Source organism: Musca autumnalis, unplaced genomic scaffold (assembly GCF_047663935.1).
Source record: "Musca autumnalis isolate F117 unplaced genomic scaffold, ASM4766393v1 scaffold_4, whole genome shotgun sequence".
NCBI classification, from domain to species: Eukaryota; Metazoa; Arthropoda; class Insecta; order Diptera; family Muscidae; genus Musca; species Musca autumnalis.
The window spans coordinates 118,681,758-118,703,554 of record NW_027411977.1 but is presented as its reverse complement, the minus strand read 5'-3'; the positions used below and the strand labels follow the sequence as shown (position 1 = coordinate 118,703,554).

Below are 21,797 nucleotides of genomic sequence, written 5' to 3'. Positions count from 1 at the left end.
GTAAACAGTATGCCTGTTCCAAAACCTGCAAGAAGCTACAATTTTTTACTACGATAAGTCCCAATTTACATTAGGCGAGTTTACTTGCGGCAATTGTCAGTTTGATGGAGAGAGAGGTGAGGTATATGGTAACCCTTTGCCTTTCAACACCCTCTCTCACCCACAAACTGACAATTGCCGCAAGTAAACTCGCCTAATGTAAATTGGGACTAACAATTTTCCTTTAAGGGTTGTTTACACCATCTATCAATGTCGTATGAGATGTCAAATTTTCTACCTGCGAATGTTGTGCACATAGTGTGACCACTATGAAAATTTTCATCTATCAAAATGATTTGGCAACTCATATGTAAATTTTTCATTTAGGGAGCGCTCTATTTGATACGGCATTCTCGTATGTAAACATAAATTTATCAGCTGTTTTCTGGCATTCTCAAAAAAAATTGAAAAACAAAATATTTTAAAAAAGAAAATGGAAAGTTATGTATATTTAAGTATTTAGAAAAGTAAATAAAGGGTGTTTATAATGTTATTTTCAGATCGATTGGTCGAAAGGAGCAGTGTTGGAAATTATTGCTTTGTGGCAAAACATGAATGCCTCTATAACCCCAAAAACCTATTCTACCACAACAAACATGCTAGATATTCATTTTCCTTCAACCAAAATTAAAAATTTGCGCAAATTTGTAACTCAACAATAAATGTAAACAATGACAAAAACAACTATTTTTTATATTTATAGGTTATGTCATACGAAAATAACACTTGTAGGTATGAACGCACAAATTGAAAGTTGTATGGATGACGTCAATTTTGACAAACATAGAGAATGTCGAATGGGTGAAAGAAATGACAGCTCATATGACATTGATAGATGGTGTAAACAGCCCTTTACGATATCGAAAATAATAGTAAAAATTAGTAGATTCTTGCAGTACTGGAACAGACCAAAAAATAGGATATAGCAGCTTATTATATTAAGCCACGATTTTTTTAGAATTTTTTTTTAATTATAAAAATTAAAACGCCTATATCTTTTGAGCGCAACGATCAAAGTTAAGGGGTGTTGACACTATCTATCAATGTCATATGAGCTGTCACTTCTTTTATCCATACGACATCCTTTATGTTTGTCAAAGTCCATACCACTTTTAGTTTTTGCGTTCACACTAGGGTACAATTTCATATGACCACAAAATATGAATCACGCAAATAACACAATTTATATTGTTAAAAACTTTAATCGCACTCACATTTTCGTTTTCTTTACCTATTTCCTTCATTTTTTTTGGTAAAATTGTTTTCTTCTATCAATTAATTTCTCAACTGCATACGAAAATACATGGCCGAATAGAGCGCTTCCTAATGGGTACTTTACACGATATGTATTTTACATGTGGGTTGTCACTTTTTATATACAAAATGTATATGCAAAGTGCCACCGTGGTGCAATGGTATGCACGCCCGCCTTGCACGCAGAAGGTCGTGGGTTCGATTCCTGGGCCAGGCAACATCAAACATTTTTCAACGGTGGCAATATACCCCTCAGTAATGTTGGCGACATTTCCTGAGTATTTCAGCCTTGAAAAACTTCTCCATAAGTGGTGTCTTAAGACACGCCGTTCGGACTCGGCGATAAACAGTAGGTCCCATATCATTGAGCTAAATATGAATCGGGGTGCACTCATTGATATGAGAGAAGTCTCCCTTGTCCCGTATGGGATGTTGTGGAACAATGTTTTTTTTGTTTTATATGCAAAGTGACAACCCATATGTAAAATAACATATCATGTAAAGTACCCTTAAATGAAAAATGTACATATGAGTTGCCACATCATTTTGATAGACGAGCATTTTCATAGTGGTCACAGCTTTGTTCCTTTACTTTTTTAATGGTAAGGGTGGTAAAAGAGGAAAATGTCAAAATTGCTCAAAATTGCTCTCTCATGAACATTTTTACCAGAAAAGTAAAGGAACGGAAAAATGGTAGATGTGGCAGCAATGTCAAAAAGAAACATAAACAAATCAATTTTCGTCTTTTATTTCACAGTTTTTCATTTAGTTTTGTCAGCGTTCGACTCAAAAGTCGAAAAATGAGTTCTGCCATTTTTACCTGCAGAAATTTTGCTGGTAGCCTGTGGTAGAAGAGAAAGCCATTTTCGCTCTCTCTCCACTCTCACTCTCTTAAAAATTGCTTCCAGTTTTGCCACTTTTCGGGGTTAAAAATGGTTAAAAATGGTAAAAAATGGTAACCTCAGGTAAGTAAAGGAACACAGCTTATGTTTACAACATTCACAGGTAGCAAATTTGACATCTCATATGACATTCATAGATAGTGTAAATACCACCTTAGTTACAAAAACTGATTTGGAATGACGATTTTTTTTCTTAATCTATGTACCAAAAATCATTGATGTTGTATAATATTTTTCTAATTTTTTTAAATGGAAAATAAAATTTTAGAGATTTTGATATGTATGTGTATGAGACAAATATTTTTACTAAATTAATAAAACAGATTCATATTTTATTTTTTGTTGATAGTATAAAAGCTACATGCAGTTAATTCATCTGGACCAATACAAGCGGCAAACGCCATAAATGTCGGCAAAACATTTTGTTCCAAAACTCCAGTAAATAAGTGGGACCATGGGCCTAAAACAAAAAATAATATTTAAATAAATATATGTTTATTTAGACATTCCAAAACACGGAGGCCTTTAAGGCTTTCTTGGCATGTCATTTTTGGTTAAAGAATAAAGGACCGCCGAGATAAATTCGACCTACATACATAGGTTTCCCTTTGCCTTTTATCTTAAATAATAGTACGTTACGTATACGGATTTACCAAACCCGCTGGGTTTAAAACAGTGATGGCCACCAACAACAACTTTCCTATGCCCGCGGGCATACGACACACACGTACACTGTAAACACATTCGTTCGGTTAACGATTTTTGTCTATCGATATTAGGTCTGTACGATAACCCAAAAGTTTGTACACATTTGTAAAAACTTTTACAAAATGCTGTTCGATAACAAACTTGTAAAGTAAAAGAGAGCGAATTTGGAGAGAATTTTAGAGAGTTTTAGAGAATTTTGTCACTGAGAACTTACAAGTTTTTGCAAGCAAAATTTTCCTTGTAAGAATTTGCAAGTTTGATCGGCTGATTGAAATTCGAATGTTTTGTGGCGGACTTCGCAATTCTTGGCAAAAACATATGCAGCATTTGGTTATTAAAATAATTACAAGATAAAAAGAGAAGAGATAACTAAATAAATTATGGAAAACGACTTATTTTGTAAAATAACTTATTTTGTAGCTTGTGATGATTGTTTTATTTCTAAGGTATCAAATCCTAACAAAATCGTCGCATCCATGTAGTAGGAGGAACACTATGTGGACGGCAACCCATTTATTTATGATATGGAAAGTGAAATATTTTTGTAGCAATGGATAATCAAATCAATTTCGCAAACAACCTTTGATTGTTAAATTAAATCTTATCCGCCAAACTTATTGTTTGTCAAATCAGTTGACTTCTTGCAAATTTTTGCAAATTGTTGTTCGATAACATTCTGCATATTTTTAGCTTCGAGAGAGTAAAATTAGTGGAGAGAAGTTACTGAGAACTTGCTGAGTACTTGTAAGTACTTTTTACTTGCGAAGTTATCGTACAGACCTATTATCGAATTAACAACCCCTAACCTAAAATTTATTGAAATGAATAGAAATTACGCGGTTTGTGGGTGTGAGAAAGTAATAGATCATTTAGACTAGCCATAAATCCTCAAGTGAATTTAATAAATCCAGTACAAATCTCATTGAATTTAGATATACCTTTGGAGGATTTAAATGGCAGTCAGCTGATTTTTAATAGCACAATTACCAGGGTAGATGCATCAGCCTATCTGATCGAATTTGAAACGTCAGAAGAAGTTGTTTTAAATTGAATTCGTCTCAAGAAACATACGGCAAATAACAAATTTTATTGTTTAATATTGAAAATGTTAACACATTATGTAGCATTAGTAGCTAACTAATGAGCAAATAAATATTTATTTTGTCGTTTAGACATCGTAAATTTTAGTCTTGGTTGATTAAAATCAAATTTGAATATCAAAGCAAATTTAATTTGTTTCCCTTGTTTACAAATTTGAACATTTTAAATTATTTTTGTTGTAGCAATTCACCGATGCATCTACCTTGTTTCTTGTGTCAGCTTGTAACTTTTTGTATTTTCGAGCAACATGTTGCAAAAAACAGAGTTGTATACGAGGATTTATGCCGGATTTAAAACAAATCCACTCAATACTAGGATTTATTTTTGTATGGTAGATTATGACCGGATTTAGCAAATAAAACCTGATAATGCACTAAAGGGCTCGGCACATACGGCGCATTGAGCGTCGCGTTACAACAACCACATGAAAACTTCAAGATCAAACTTGGCATCACTTACAAATTTTTCATGTGGTTGTTGTTTTCAACGCACAACGCGTCGCACAACGGACCGTATGTATTTGGCACATAAATCCGGCTAATGATGTCATATCTAAATGGCCGATTAACCTTCTTTATGAGGATTTATTTGACGTATATGCAATATAATTGACTATTAATACCAATTGTGTTTACTAAATCCAGTAAAATGTAAATGTGCTATTAAGTTAGAAACACTGTGAAATACGCCGCTTTTTCACGCTCAGTTGCATGAAAAAGATTAAAGGCCAAGTACTACCTAATTCAAATGCTACCTAATTCATTTGAATTAGGTGGTACTTGGCCTTTAATCTTTTACATGATCTTTTTACATTGTTTCTACCTTTAATCTCTAAAATTTCTTTACAAAAACAGGGGGTAAAGGTGCGAACAGAATGAGAAATTCATGCTTATCCAAGCCTAAATTTATGTACAAGAGTAAAGAAATGCAAGATCGCATTTTAATTAGGTAGCACTTGGCCATTAGGCTTTTACCCTGCGTTTACATATGACAGGACAGTTGAGTTCATGTATTGATTGTCAAAAACCCAAAACTTGCCTGCGTGACGTAGGCGTCCAGACAACTACAAAAACAATTGTAAAATTATGATTTCTTTTCGTTTTCCGTTCAAATATTTTCTTTTTGCACATATTCTTTTGTTTTTAGCACATTCGAATTATCATCTCACTTCTTTTTCACAAAAATGCCAAAATTTTTTAACCGACTGTCTGTGAAAAAATGATGACCAGCTGGAAGACAACCAACAAATGTATATATGTGTTAGTAAATCAGAGTTGTATTTGAAGACAAACTGTCTGGTGTAAACGCCTAGTTAGATGAAATTTTAAACTTTACAGCCTGTTTATATTATAGCTTTTTGCCGTGTTAACCTTCTTTTTTAGGGTGTTTGTTTGACGTATACACAATGGAATTGACGTTTGTTAAATCCGATTATATGTAAACGTTCATTCATGTACGCCCATGCAAGTTTGTACAATTCGTAGGTCCTACCTTCCATGATTAAAGGCCTGAGTACAAAATCGGCTGGCTTCCTTGCCTACTTTATTTATGTTAGAAGATTAAAGGGCAACCTAGTTCCAATTTAGCTCGGCCGTTCTTTATTATTTTAGCAGAAATGACTTAAGCAAGAATATCATAATAACTTACGGAAGAATGTCATGTTTCTTATATATTGAGATCTAAACTGCTCAATATCGACTTACATATGTATGTATGTATGCACTTGTAGTAAAATGTCGTATTTTAAAGTACTTACCACTTGAGTAAACAGCAACATCGCCACCACCATGTGTTTCATCAATCATTGGTACAGCAGCTGGATATTGAAAATCTTTATCGCCTATAATATAAAACAGAAATGCAAATATGTATTACGTTTTAGTTTTTTTCTCCTTTAAGTTATTAGCCCCACTCCTGGCTTAGCGAGTATTAAAGCGCCAACATCATACTTTTTGCTTATGTGTTTCCCACATGTTTCCTATTGATTTCTCTTTTCCCATAACAATATACCACTTACCTAAATTTGATTGTTTTCTGACATCATATCGTCTGACTGCATCTCGGTCCATCCGAAAGAGAAATCTCTGATATGGATTTCGTGCAATAGGCTTGCGAGATGAATAATAGAAATTTGAAAATGCCGGCCCATTAGCATAAGACAATGTCGTATATGGCAAGAAGTCAACGTCGCTGATATCAGTACCAACACCGGTAATAGCATTGCCTAATGTGGGATAACCATTAATAGTCATTGTGTGGCCATGATCGGCGCTAATAACTATTAGAGTTTCATTTGGATCTGTCAATTCGTACGCCATTTTTATGGCTTCATCAAATTGTACAGTTTCATCCAAAGCTTTTTTAGCTTTAGTTTCATGATGAGCATGATCAATGCGTCCACCTTCCACAAATAAAAAGAAACCGTTTTGTCGTTTTTTCAGAACCGATATTGCTGCTGCTGTCATTTCTTTTAATGTAGGCTGTGAACCGTCATTATCTAAATTGTATGCCATGTGACTATTGGCGAAAATGCCAATTAAGTTATCCGTGTTATCAGTGTCAAGTTCCTGTAGATTTTGCCTAGAATGAACAAATGATGTTACATCATCTTTATACTGCATCCATTCCTCTATAATATTTCTTCCATCTAAACGTTCTCCTGCATATCCTGTAAAATTATTTGTAACATTTGGTAAAAGCTTTGCTCCACCTCCACCCATGACAACGTTGAAATTTCGTGAGACATCATTTTCTACCAATTGACGAGCAATATCAATACATTGAGTTGGATCCCCATTCATGTTAATGACGTCGGCATCACTTTCATAATCGCGGTGAGATGTATGTGCGTATGCACCTGCTGGACTGGCATGCGTTACCCGTGTAGTTGTGACAATTCCCGTTCCTTTCCCTGCTTTTTGTGCCCAACTGGCTATAGATTCCAATTGATTCTCTGATTTTATTGCTGCTTGGCAATCGTTAAGCTTCACGCGTGCCGATACGCCAATAGTTTGAAAATTTGTTTTAATACCGGTGTGATAAGCAGTTGCTGTACAAGCGGAATCAGCAACTTGTCGATCTGCACAGTATGTCTGTAAGTGAGCACGAGAAAATAAATTAATAACACTGTACAACACAAAAAAAAATTACAAGATAATTCGGCCAGATTATGAAAGAGGACCGAAAAAAAGAAGACACGTGTATCGGCGTTTTGAAAGTTTACGTCGGCAAGTAAATAGGCGTGACAAGTTCTAAATCGTACTTAAACTCCCGGAATCTGTCAAAAGTAAAATCGCGTTTCAGGGTTAATGTTGTACTTTATATGAGTTTATTAAGTTTTGTCCCACAAAACTTCATTCTAGATAGAAGCCATCAAAGACAAAAATATTCTCCATAAAATTTCAATATAAGTCGCATAATAAATGAAATATGTATTTACAATATATATCATGAAAATATATACATCAAGTTTGCCAACAAAACACCCAAATATTTTTTTTAAAAATTTGTTTTGTTCTTTTTTGAGTTGATGCATGAAAGTAACTGCTCTGTTCCAGAACCTGCAAGAAGCTGCTATTTTTTACTGCGATAACATTTTTTCCTTTATGTTATCGGTAAAAATAGTAAAAATGAGTAGATTCTTGCAGTTCTGGAACAGACCAAACATGAAATTTAGTTTTAGACAAAAGGTGTTTAAAGAAAAAATATTATACACAAAACTTCACTGTAAATCCCAGAACAAACTAGATATCTAATGGGTACTTTAAACGATATGTATTTTACATATGGGTTGTGACTTTTTATATACAAAATGTATACACAAAGTGACAACACATATGTAAAATAACATATACTTTGTTAAGAAAATGACGTTACAAAATTAGATATTATAGGTAGAAATTATTTGGTGTTTTGTTGGCAAACTTGATGTATATATTTTCATGGAGAATATTTTTGTCTTTGACGTCTTCTATATAGAATGAAGTTTTGTGGGACAAAACTTAATAAATTAAACCCAGATAAAGTACAACATTAACCCTAAAACGTGATTTTACAAAATTACAAATAATTTTGTAGAATATTTTGATCTAATACGATCACATTTTAAAGGAGTTTTTGAAAAAAGGGGACAAACAACACCCGTTTAGTAACTCGCATGAGGGTTAATTTTTTCATAAAAAGATAACCCACATTGTTGTTTGTAATATTGCCAAAGATACTTTATACCTAAAATGCATGGATACCAAGGAATCTGATGTCGAATATTTCAAAACCTGTAGAAAAAGGCGGAACTTGCCACGCCTATTTAGGTTACTTCCCGACGTAAACTTTCAAAACGCCGATACACGTGTCTTCTTTTTTTCGGTCCATATTCATGATCTGTGCGGGGTTTCTTGTAATTTAAAAAAAATTCAATTTTGTTGTACAGTGTAATTAATGCTGGCGTCTGATTAGCTGGTACATACATATATATGTTGATTTTCCCATTTCTACTACACTTTTAATTCCTCCCAATTTTAATGGGAAAGTAATTTTTGATAGAGTTGTGCCAAAGGAACTATATGGAACTATGTAGTTCACTTCGCAGTTCCAATGGCCCACATTTTTTCTTTGAAAAAACTGCGTATACTTAATATCACACGTTATATTGCATGATGTTATTCATACGTTTTGGAACCAGTACAAGGAACTAGGAAATAGATTACCCAACTCTAATTTTTGACAGTTCAATCTTTTACTAATTTAGCTAATAAAATAGTATTAGTATTACCTTGGATAATCCAACATAAGGAAATTTTTCAAGGAATAAAGAATTCCGTTCTCCAACAAGTCCCTTTATTTGGCCATTATAAATGCGGCTAGCGGTAACTGTTGGCACTGACATTCCATCGCCAATGAAGAAAATAACATTCTTAGCAATATTTTTATTTTCCGTCAGATAAAGTTTATTTCGTAGCGATTGTTGTGAATCTGTTATCCAAAACTGTTCATCATTTAAATCATTAGGATTCGTTACTTTAGATGAAAGATCTGAAATGTATACGGAGAAGGAAATTAGACTACAAATTGATATATTATTCAAATAGCTTTTGTTGGTAGGAAGGAAAGGATTATCGATCTGTTCCAGAAATGGCAAAATTCCAATACTTTTGTTTTTCCTTTATAAATTTGTGGACAAAATAGTTTTTTCTTGCAGGTTCTGGAACAGAGCATATACATACATATTTACAAGGAACAACATAATTTAATTGATAAATATATTTAAGGTGTTTAAATTGTTTATGAAGTAAAATATTATTGCGTTTTGTACATGACTTCTTTTCTACATAATCATTATTTACGATCATTAAAACCCTCGTTTAAACCGAAAATACATTTGAGTAAAGTGTTGCGTCATTTCTGGTAAAAGAATAAAAGACGCAGCCAACATTGTTTTTTTCTTCATCTTACTAGAAATGACGCAAAACTTTACTTAAACGTTGATTACAATCCCGAGGTAAGATCGAGATAATAGTGGATTTCATGAGTCGGAAGAATATCATGGTCGTTGCATGGTACAATTACTTAAGGGGTGTTTACACTATCTATAAATGTCATATGAGATGTCAAATTTGCTACCTGTGAATGTTGTACACATACATAGTAGCTTTGTTCCTTTTTTAATGGTTAGAGTGGTAAAAGAGAAAAGTGTCAAAATTGCTCTCTCATGAACATTTTTAACAGAAAAGTAAAGGAACGGAATAATGGTAGATCTGGCAGCAATGTCAAAAAGAAACATAAAAAATCAATTTTCGTCTTTTATTTCACAGTTTTTAATTTAGTTTTGTCAGCGTTCGACTTTTTCTTCTGTTTTTCGTCCATTTTCTTCTTCATTGTGAAATAATCGTCAAACAAAAGTCGAAAAATCAGTTCTGCCATTTTTTACCTTCAGAAATTTGCCTGGTAGCCTGTGGTAGAAGAGAAAGCCATTTTCGCTCTCTCCTCTCTCACTCTCTTAAAAATTTCTTCCAGTTTTGACACTTTTCGGGGTTAAGGAACGCTTTGCAGGTTAAAAATGGTAAAAATGGTAACCTCAGGAAAGTAAAGGAACACAGCTTTCACTTCATTCCGTGATATATTTGGTCGATTTGTATTTTTTATGAATGTTTTGGTATAACTCCCATAAGGCGCTACCTCCCGATTTATGTAATTTTGATGATGTTAGCCGCATTATCCAACTGAAATGGCTGAAATTTGACATTTAGTCTTCGTTGGTGGTATAAAATGTTCTGACAGAGAATTGTCGGTACAGGTCCACTTTTTGATATATCCCCCATAGGAAGGTACCGCCCGATTTTACACGCATTATCCAACAGTAATTTTGGCATTTAGTCTTCGTTGGGGGTATAAAACATTCCGACAGAGAATTGTCGGTACAGGTCCAGTTTTTGATATAGCCCACATAGGAGAGTACCGCCTAATTTTTCTAATTTGGAAGATTTTACCCGCATTATCCAACAGAAATGGCTGAAATTTGGCATTTAGTCTTACATATATATTTACATATATTCTAAGTATTTGATTACAAATTATTAATCTTAAAAAATAAATTATGTATACTCTATACATTGTATTCATTATTTCTTTAATACTAGTCACTATCAGAATCGAAGTTCTGATCTGAATTGGTTTTTAGCATCGGATCCTGCAGTAGTTTAAGGACTTCTTTAGATAGCGGCTCCCTATATCGATGGTTGATAGAAGTACTGTGAGACGAACTAGATATTTTCGGATCGGAAGAAAATAGCAACCTGTTGAAAAGATCTCTCATTGTTTCTTCACGACTTATTTTTCTGGTGTAAAGTTTTTTAGAACTGTTTTTTTGATTTCAGCCAAACTTCAAAAAGATCTTTACGCAAAATTGACATTTTTGTATTCACAATTCACTTTTTCAAGAACTCAAAAAAATCCCGTTGGTTAAAACTTATTAAATGAACAAGAATCTATGAATAGGTGAATTAGCAAAAAACTTCTATACCTGTATCACATATTGTGTAAGAAAGAATCTATGAATAAACCTCCATAAAATATGGATTTTTCCATTCATATGTAACTGGTGAATGAGTATGTACATACATCTATACCTGTATCTGATCCTCATAAAGGGTGCCGAAATTAGCATGAATCTCACCTTTCATGACTTTCCACATAAAACCTTCAATGCTTTTTCATAAAATTGTAGGGAATGCATATTAGTCAACTATATAAATAAACTCAACCTCCTTACATGCAGGTGTAGTTACATTTTTTAACAAGGGCAGTACGTTTAGGTAAAACCCTTGATGCAAGATGACTTTCATGATACATATTCAAGAAAAAAATTACTAAAAGTTACCTTAATATGAAGGTTACATCAATTAACTTTTTAGAATGTTTTTATTTTGTTCCTGTGTCTTTTCCTGAGGTAATTTTTCCAGCCGATTTTGTTGTAATTTTATGTATTGAGTTATTAATTCATAGATGCCATTTCACAAGCAATACATTCATAAATATATATTGGGTGTACGAGTTCAAAATGTGTATATTTTGCACTTTTTAGTAATAAAAACTTGAATTTAACAGTTTGGTTAGAGGCGTGTCACCACTATCGGTTTCCTACGTCCACCCATTTCATGGCGACCGAAGGACGACCTTTTTCAATTTCTATTTTCTTATCTGCTATGCTGTGATCAATATGTTATAAAAATATGTTTCCCAGTATCGTCTTCTTCTTCTTTATTTGCTTATTCGATTTTCGAATATTAGCGATCATACAATTACATAGTTTCTATTTTCATTAAATGTTATTTATGATTTGACTAAAGAGTTCTCTATTTCGTGATGTGTTGATAACGTGGTCTGCGTTATGATATCCGGTCCATTGCTGTATGTTCTTGAGCCAGGTTGTTTCTTTTCTACCTCTGGAATTTCTACCTTCTATATTTGCTAGGAGAATTAATTGGAGTTGTTTATATTTGGGATTCCTCATAATGTGTCCTAGGTATGCACTCTTTTGCTTTTTAATATGCGTTGTAAGTTCTCGGGTGCGGTTCATTCTTCTGAGAACCTCTTCGTTCGATATGTGAGCTGTCCAGGGTATTTTTAGTATTCTTCTGTAAACCCATATCTCAAATGCCTCGAGTCTTTTAATGTCTACAGCTTTAATGGTCCAAATTTCAACTGCATATAGCAATACTGACCAAATATAATTTTTAACGAATCTTGTCTTCGTTTCAATGTTTATGTTATGGCTTGTTAACACTTTTTTATATTTGGAAAACGCGTCCTTTGCCATCTCTATTCTGCATTTAATTTCTTTGCTGTTGTCCCATTCCTCATTAATTAGAACGCCTAAGTATTTAAAACATTTTACTCTTTCAATAGTAGAGTTATGTATTTTTAATGATGTGTCCGTGTGCGAATTCTTTCTACTAATCACCATGAACTTAGTCTTTTGGATATTAATTTTTAGCCCATATTTTTCGCTATATTCAGTGAGTCTGTTCATAAGACTTTGTAGTCCCGACATAGTATCAGCCAGAATAGTGGTGTCGTCGGCGTATCGGATGTTGTTCATATATTTATTTCTGATTTTTATACCTTCTTGAATATTTAAAAATGCTTCTTGAAATATTTTTTCAGAGTATATATTGAATAGTAGTGGAGATAAGACACATCCTTGTCGAACTCCTTTGGATATCATTATTTCTTCTGTTGTATCTCCGTTGACATCAATTTGGGCAGTTTGATGCCAGTATAAACTTTTTATGCATCTTATTTCTTTGTCTTCTATTCCAATAGACTTGATTATTTCGATCAGCTTATCGTGTTGTACCGTGTCAAAGGCTTTTTCGTAGTCGATGAAGCATATGAATACGTCCTTCTGAACTTCCCGACATTTTTGTATAAGAACTTGGATATAAAACAAAGCTTCTCGTGTGCCTTTTCCTTCCTTAAATCCGAATTGTGTATCTCCCATTGATTTCTCGCATTTTTCATATATCCTATTATGAATTATTTTAAGGAATATCTTTAATGTATGACTCATAAGGCTTATGAGTCTATAGTCACTGCATCGTTTGGCATGGCTCTTCTTCGGTATTGCTATAAACGTGGACTTCAGCCAGTCTTGTGGAAATTGTCCTGTGTCATATATATGGTTGAAAAGTTTGGTAAATAGTTGTAGATTGTTTCCATCAATGAGTTTTAATATTTCTGAAGGTATCTCATCAGGCCCAGTTGCTTTTTTGTCCCTCAAAGATTTAATGGCCCATTCTACTTCAGAATCCGTTATGCTCGTTCCAGACAATATTTGCGTGGATTGATTTTCGTAGCATGATCTTTTATCATCTGTAAAGAGCTTTTGTACATAGTCTTTCCAAATTGTTTTTTTCTCGCTAATTTCAGTCACTATTTCATTGCTCTCATTGTATAGTACAGCAGAAGTTGTTTTACGATATACACCAGCAGCTTCCTTTAATTTCTTGTGTAGGTTGTAATCATCGTGTAGGTTTCTCAATCTTTCTATTTCTTCGCACTGATTATTCAAATAAGCGGTTTTTGCAGCTCGTATGGCTGTTTGAATTTCTCTGTTGAGCTCCCAATACAGTTCGTAATTTGAATTTTTGTATTTTCGGCGTTCATCGATAAGGTGTAGAATTTCATCCGTCATCCAGTCCTTATTCTTTGGTTTTGTGTAGTTTCCTAGATCATGTTGAGATATGGTGTTTATGGTCTTTCCCATATATTTTCAACCTCATCAGCATTAATTGTGTTCAGTTGCAAATTTAAGTTATGCGTTATATTACTTTTAATGAGGGGATTTGCAAGTTTTCCAATATCAAGTTTTTTACGATGTGTTTTTTTGGATTTAGATATAATCTTTGTGCACATATTTGCCATAAGAAGATTATGATCAGAAGGAACATCTGCTCCAGGGTATGTCGAGGCCTTCGTTATAGACGTAAAGTGGCGCGTATCTATGAGAATGAAATCAATTTGGTTTCTAATTGTGTTTCCTGTTCTATCTTGTGGCGATTTCCACGTGTACAGTCGTCTGGGGGGTAGGCAGAAATATGTGTTTGCTACTTTCATTCGGTGTTCTTGGCAGAATTCTATTAGTCTGTCACCTCTTTCATTTCTATTTCCCAATCCATACTGTCCACTTGTTCCTGGGACAGCGATGCTTCCTACCTTCGCGTTGAAGTCTCCCTGAACAATCGTTATTTCATGTGGTTTTGTCAGATTAAGGAGTTCACCAATTTCATTATAAAAGAGTTCTACTTCTTCGTTGGTTTTGTCAGCTGTAGGAGCATATACTTGCAAAATATTTATATTAAGTGGCTTGGCCATTATTTTTATCATCATGGTCCTGTCAGATTTTAAAATAACACTTGTGATACATTTGGCAATATGGGCTTTGACAATTATTGCAACTCCGTTTCTATGATTTCTGTTAAGGTTTCCCGAGTAATAAATTTTAAAATTTTGGGATAGAAATTCACCTGCTTCTGGCCACCATGTTTCACATACGCCGAGTATATCAATATTATGTCTTTCCATTTCATTAAGTGTGTTGGCTAGTTTGCCAGGCTCGAATAAACTGCGGACATTCCATGTTCCAATTTTTAGTTTTTGTTTTGTTTTACCTCCGGGGATTCTTAGCACCCTCGAGTTACCGGAGATTGAGGGCCGTATGTTTTGTGTTGTATTCATAATTGCATGATTTTCAAGGGATGGTACATCAGTGGTTTCCCGTTGCCTTCTGATGGGTATATAGTTTTCCTTCTAGAATTCAGCCGCTCCTCTGGAGTACAGACGCTGTTTGTAGTCGCCCAATGTGGAAACAGACACTACGTTGCAATCGGGTTCCTTTAAGATGTGAGGCTGATTAGACCACAACATCCGATCCTAGCGTTGGGATTGCCAACAAAACCCTCTAGGCCGGGTCGCCTTCTCACTCTAGCTATCGACAAACGGTTGTCTGTACGATATTACCAGGGAATACTTGATTTAAAATCGGAAGTAGTGAGCTGCTTGGAAAATTCAGCAAATGAATCATCTCTGGCCATTCCCAAGTGAGTGGCGATCAGAGACTTTCCGTACCGAAGTACACATCTGAGAAGATCCCCATTCCCCCCAGTATCGTCATTAAAATTAAAATTGACTTTTTTCGAAATTGACATTTTTCACTAAAAATTACAAAAATTCAAAAATCGCAAAAAGTCGCAGGAAATAATTTGAGATGTTATTCTGGACAAGATAAACAAAAAAAAAATATCTCGATCCGATTCGATCCGATTTTATACTTTACCCCTTTTTTAATTGCAGAAATGGAATAAAATGGACGTTACATATAATTAGCCAATAACATCTAAATTTTATATCTTATGGCTTATAAAACCGATTAATTTATTTAAATACCTTTACGATAAGTCAAAAATACAAAAGATTCGACAGTAATATGTTCACAGACTGCATACGTCCATTACAATTGTTCGACTAAAAACATCATCGTGAACACTTTAAAAAATATCTATATTAAATGTACCGTTATTCCGTTCCTACTAATTAATTCTAATTATTATATACGCCGTTAAGTACAGTCAACCCTCTAGTTTAATACTGTACTAAAGTTTCATAGTTTCCTTTAAGTCCATTTTTTGATTTTCTGCACGCTAGATCGGTATTTTTCCCACTGTGCAGCGTGCGGCACAGGATGGCATGGCACACTGTACCTTTTCAACCTGTTAACCTGCTAAAGCTACTCAATTAGTTACAGTAGATCTGTGGTTACATCCCATCGAAACAGCCACATTCCTAGAACTGGAGATAGATCCAGAGCCAGATTAAGCAGAAAAACGAATATCACGGTGCTCTTGAAGCAAATTTAAATGGAAGGTGCTTACACCTGGGAAGTTTTTGCAGATTTTGAAACTACAATGTTCGTAGATGAGAAAAATCAAAAAATGAAAAAAAATCGCCGGAGCGCTTTTTAAATAAATCGCGATTCAAGTTGACATTTTTAGGGGTTGTTTAGGTTTTTGCGATGTTGCTTGGAAACCGCAAGTCCTATAATAATGGGACTAAAGAGAATGCTGTAGCTATCAAAATTCTTGAAACTGACCTGTATGGTGTTATCGTTGGTTTTACCGTTTTTGAGATGTAGAAGTTCAAATTGGGACAATTAAAATTCAATTCAATTCTGTATCGCCCCCTTATAAAACAATGTCATGACTGCAAATTCCCAACTTAAACTTATATATCTAAAAAATGGTACAACCTAGGATAAGTTACTTAAGCCAGTCTTGTAGAGAATTTTCACGGCTTTAAGATTTGCTAAGGTCCCATATCGATAAGACTTGCCGTAGTCAAGCAAAACCGCGAAACCCTAACAAAAAAAAAAAACTAAAAATGTAAACTAACCTTCTTTATCTCAAAAAGTGTACAGCCTGGGAACAAATCATAAACGTCAATCCTCTACAGAATTTTCACAGCTACAACATTTTCTTTAGCTCCATTTCGATTGGACTTGCGGTTTCCAAGCAAAATAGCGAAAACCTAAAAATGTGAATTTTGACCGCGATTTATTTCAAAATCCCTACAGCGATTTTTCTTGTTTTTGGATTTTTCTCATCTATGAACATTGCTGTTTCAGAATTCAGAAAAACGTCCCCTGTGTAAGCGTTTTTCATTAAAAGTTAGTTAAGGCGCACCCTTCTTGACATTGTTTTATGAGAGGGCGATACAGAATTGAATTGAATTTTGATTTTCCCAATTTGAACTTCTATATCTCAAAAACGGTAAAACCGACGAGAACACCATAAAGGTCAATCTTGTAGAGAATTTTGATAGCTACAACATTCTCTTTAGTCCCATTTTTACAGGACTTGCGGTTTCCAAGCAACATCGCAAAAACCTAAACAACCCCTAAAAATGTCAACTTGAATCGCGATTTATTTAAAAAGCGCTCCGGCGATTTTTTTCGTTTTTTGATTTTTCTCATCTACGAACATTGTAGTTTCAAAATCTGCAAAAACTTCCCAGGTAACAACAACGTTGATTGTATTTTCGGCTTTATTGTGCTTTCAGATTTATTGTTTATTAAATTCAGCCTTATTACGGTTGGTGCAGTCGTATCCAAAATTGCAGGTTGACGTGTCGAAACGACTGATTGGTAATATGAATGTATTCGTACTTAAAAGCAAAAATATCAAATTTGTAAGAATTCTTTTGGTAACAAAAATTATTAGAAGTGTTAGTAGATCGTGTTTAAAACCAACCCACAGTTTTTACAATCAAAATAATTGTTTGGCGTAGACGTTTTTGTACTCGTTGGCGTAGTCGTTGTCGTAGGGTTATTTTTTGGTATCACGAAAAATTTATGAAAACGACATTTTTTGACTTATAAAATTAAAAAGAAAATATTTTTTAATTGTAAAATAATTCGTTTGAAATCATTATTAGAAGAAGAACTAATAAATTGGCATTGCTTGAATCGTTATACTCTAACAGATTTTCAATAGAAAGTTTGTCTTCTGATAAAAACACGAAATTTGTCATACGAAAATGTGTAGAAGTAGCAAACTTTTTATTTATTTTAGTTATTTTCCAATATATTTCATTAATCACTGCCAAAAATTCTTTTGAAATTGATTTGTTTTTATTTTTATATGCTGTCGTTAACAAAATTATGAGAGTAGTAAATGTATAGTGGTTTTTGGAACCGATTATGGCCTTATGGGCTAGGTTTTTACATGAGCATAAATAAATAATATAGGTTACGACTCTTTTCTCGTATTTCAACGCCATATGTGATACCGATTGGTCGTATAAAAAAATAAATAATATTTATAACCAAAGAAATCCATCCTGGGAATGATGAATGTGTTTCTTTCGATATATTATATATGTACGATGCTATAAAATAAAAAAATATCGTATTACATAAGTGCTCTGTTCCAGAACCTGCAAGAAGCTACTACTTTTTACTACGATAAAATTTTTTCCTTTATATTATCGAAAAAAATAGTAAAAATTAGTAGATTCTTGCATTACTGGAACAGACCAAAGTTTTCATCATACAAAAAATAGCTTCGTTCCCGTACTTTTTAATTGTAAAACTCTTAAAAGAGAGAACTGCAAAAAAATATTTCTTAAACAAAAGTTTTTTGAAATAGTTCGGGAACGGAAAAATGGAAAATACGTCAAACAACTGGAACAAATGTCAAAGTCGGCGTACCAGCCAATCAGACTCCGGCAACCATGTTACTATTTTTTACACGCTCAAATTTGTCGAGTAAAAAGTTTTTAAAGAGAGCGTAATTCAGCGCCATTTTTGTTTAAAGAGAACTGAACATTTTACAACTTTTTTGTGTACGGGAACGGGTTTTCGGGTAAAATGTGTAAAAGTCGTAAAAATTGTAAAAACTTTTTTAGTTCTGGAACAAAGCTAATGTAAACTACGCCTACGACTACGCCAACAATAATAAGGCTGATTATTTATTTATATAAAAGCTATAAACTCCCTTTGCATTAAAGCTTTTTGCATGGTCAACTTATTTCGTATACGCTATGGAATAGACATTTGAAACCCAGTGGGTTATATCCTGTTATATCCACACCTCCAAATAATAGTATGCTAAGTCTAAAAAGTGAGTTTTGCAGGAGAAGCTCTCAAAGTTTGGAATTTTTTTTTTTAACTTCAGTACTATGCTAAGTCAATATTTGTTTATAACTCTGTTCGGATTGACCGATCATTACCAAAATTAGACAGAATTTAAGTTAAAGGACGTTCGACACCTCCAAATAATAGTTTGCTAATTCTGAAAATCGAGTTTTGCAGGACAAGCTCTAAAAGTTTGGAAATTTCTTTGACCTTCAGTACTATGCTAAGTCAATATTTGTTTATAACTTCTGTTCGGATTGTCCAATCATTACCAAAATTTGACAGAATTTAAGTTAAAGGACGTTAAATATAAAAATGTAAAGAACTTGAAAACATGCTAAGTCGACTTAGCATACTATTGTTTGGAGGCGTCGATATGCAAACGCAATATTATTAACCGGAGTAACCCAGTGGGTTTGGATTTAAAATGTCAATTCCATAGCGCAAACGTCAAATAAATCCTCTCAAAGTGGGTAACCCGGCTAAAAACTGTAGTGTAACCGCACTATTAGCTGCACGACTTTTTGTAAAAACTAGTGGCCTGTTCCCGTACTTTATAAAGTGGTAAAAGTTGGAAAAGTCGTAAACGATTTTCATATAAATTTGTGTACGGGAACGCAAAATATGTAAAAGTGGTAAAAATTGTAAAAACTTGTTAATTCTGGAACAGAGCATAGGGGTGTATTCTTGTCAAAAGATGCAGCGCATCGGCACTTGTATTGGTGATGGAAATTCTTTTTTGCATTCAAACTTTATACTGGGTTTTTATTGACAAATTATAAACCGAATATTTATTTATTATTTTATTGAAACCACTGCAAATTAAAAATTAAATCACAGACTGTAGGTAAATACCTACTTGCTATTAAAATTGTTCGAACTTAATGCTTAAAATCGGTCTGATATTTTAATCTTGTTTTGCAAAATGTAATACTGGTTTATTTTCTATATTATAACAACACAGACTGTATGTAAATACATGCTATTAAAAATGTTCCAACTTAAAATCGGTCTGATTATTTTTAATCTTATTTTTTAAAATGTAACACTGATTTATTTCCCACATTCCTCTTATTTTTCAAAAGGTAACACTGATTTACACACATTACTCATTTGAATTGTGATATGAATAGGCAGCACATGAATGTGTACCAAATAATTATTCGCTTCCAATATACATACAAATATTTGAAAACAATTCTATAGACGTTTTTTCTTTTATTTTAAGATCTTTTTAAGCATGCTTAGAACGAAACCATACGCAATTTACATGCTGAATACGTGATTATAATTACTTATTACACACACTCTTTAATTACATTACTTTTAATTTGTTTTATGTATTTTATTTGTGTATTTATTTACAATCATAAAATATTAAATTCGACTAAATTCACGCACCTATTTGATTAATTTGAAAACCGGTCGATATTTTCGAAATTATAAATAAAATAAAAATAACACACATCTTTGGTGGTTTGGTTGATTAGTCGGATCGAAACGAAATGATGGTTAGGGAATTTTAAATGGCATTTTATAGAAGAATTGGTATATTTTTCAAATTAACATTTTTGTTAATTAAAGACGTGAGAGTAAACCGACATCAATGTGTACCTTGGTCAAATTATATTCAACATACACATGTATGTGTGTTTGAGATAATAAACACTGAGCGTCATTTAAATATATTCAGGTGAAATGAGATGATCGATATGAAATCCAGTTTTACAATTGCTCTGTTCCAGTACTATTTTGTCAAGACATTCCTTTCCTATAAAAAATTGTTTGAAAGCTACGGGAACGGTAAAATGTAAAAATTGCAACACTCTAGCAGAACTGTCAAAAACAGCCCATCGTAGACCTTGACAACATCAAGAAAATCCTCCAAGCTGTCAAAAATTCACAATAATAACAAACATTCTGCTAAATTCTACTCGTTTAACAAAAAAGGAAAAGAGAATGTCATTCAGAATAAAGAAATACAAGTTTACTAGTTTCTAAAGTAGGGAAATCAGTTCTAGCACAACATTGAAAAAATTACCAGATACTAATAGTTTGCAGGTTTAGGAACACAACTAAAATTAGCAAATACGTACATTAGGGTTATGACTGTTTGATATTTTTTTCTCAAAAATTATTACCTGTGGCTAGAATGAATGAACTTTTCCTATTAATGACCAAAATAAAGTTTACTCTATTTAATTATTAAAAAAGGTCACGCACAAACCGCTTGCATTTTTTAAGTACTATGAAATGAAAATTTGTTTTCTCTAAAAATAATTTCCTAATAAAGAGACTTTGCGCGAGAGCTTTTTTTATGGAAACACCTTATAATAAAGATTTTATCTAATCTTCGTTAAAAACTCATTAAAATATGATACAGGGATACGAGGTTGTAAAAAAGTCTTAACCCTAACGAACATACATATAGCATTATATTAACGATAATGAATATTTATTAATATAATAAAAGTTTATATATTAAAGAAATATATACATACATATTTGTTGTTCATCATTTTAGTTCCCCTTATTCGGCAATCCAGATGTGTTTGAATAAAAATTGGTATACTATGCAAATAGTAATTGATATTTTTTGTTTCATATCAATAAATAGAAACATAACTAAACTTACTCCAAGCCAAAACTGTACGCTATTCCAAATAATATTATTTGTTAAATATTATTGGTATGTTCCTTTACTTTTGAAAATGGTAAAACGGGCAAAAGTGGTAAAAGTTGTAAACAGCTTCGATATGAATTGTATAGAATCTGAAGTAAAGGAACACGTAAAGGAACAGAGCATATGCCTGTTCCAGAACCTGCAAGAATCTAATGCCTTGTTCCTACTAAGGCTAATTCACTCTATATTCGTTGTTCGAACCCAAATTACGATATAATTACTTCATTTCCCGTACACAAGTTTGAGAACGAACAACATTGTTCAATTTAAATTTCTCTCAGAACGACGATATAATGTGTCCCATCTCTAACAAATGAGAGAATTTATCGAAATATATTAATTATGACAGGAAAAATTAAAAATGTATTGTTACGGAATTAGGTTTAACTAATCTCCGTGTAGACGTTGTTTTATTCCCCAGTAC

The 21,797-nt window shown here is 33.2% G+C and overlaps 1 protein-coding gene across 1 annotated transcript; it reads right to left on the bottom strand.

Annotated features, from left to right (window-relative positions):
• Positions 1-2,527: 2,527 nt before the first annotated feature.
• Alp1 (Alkaline phosphatase 1) lies at positions 2,528-20,172 on the bottom strand. The gene is made up of 5 exons (XM_073985219.1): positions 20,092-20,172; positions 8,776-9,035; positions 6,022-7,096; positions 5,761-5,844; positions 2,528-2,655 (listed from the first exon to the last, which is right to left on the bottom strand). Exons 1-5 carry the CDS (start codon positions 20,156-20,158, stop codon positions 2,528-2,530), a joined length of 1,614 nt encoding a protein of 537 aa, XP_073841320.1. The 5' UTR covers positions 20,159-20,172.
• Positions 20,173-21,797: the final 1,625 nt, after the last annotated feature.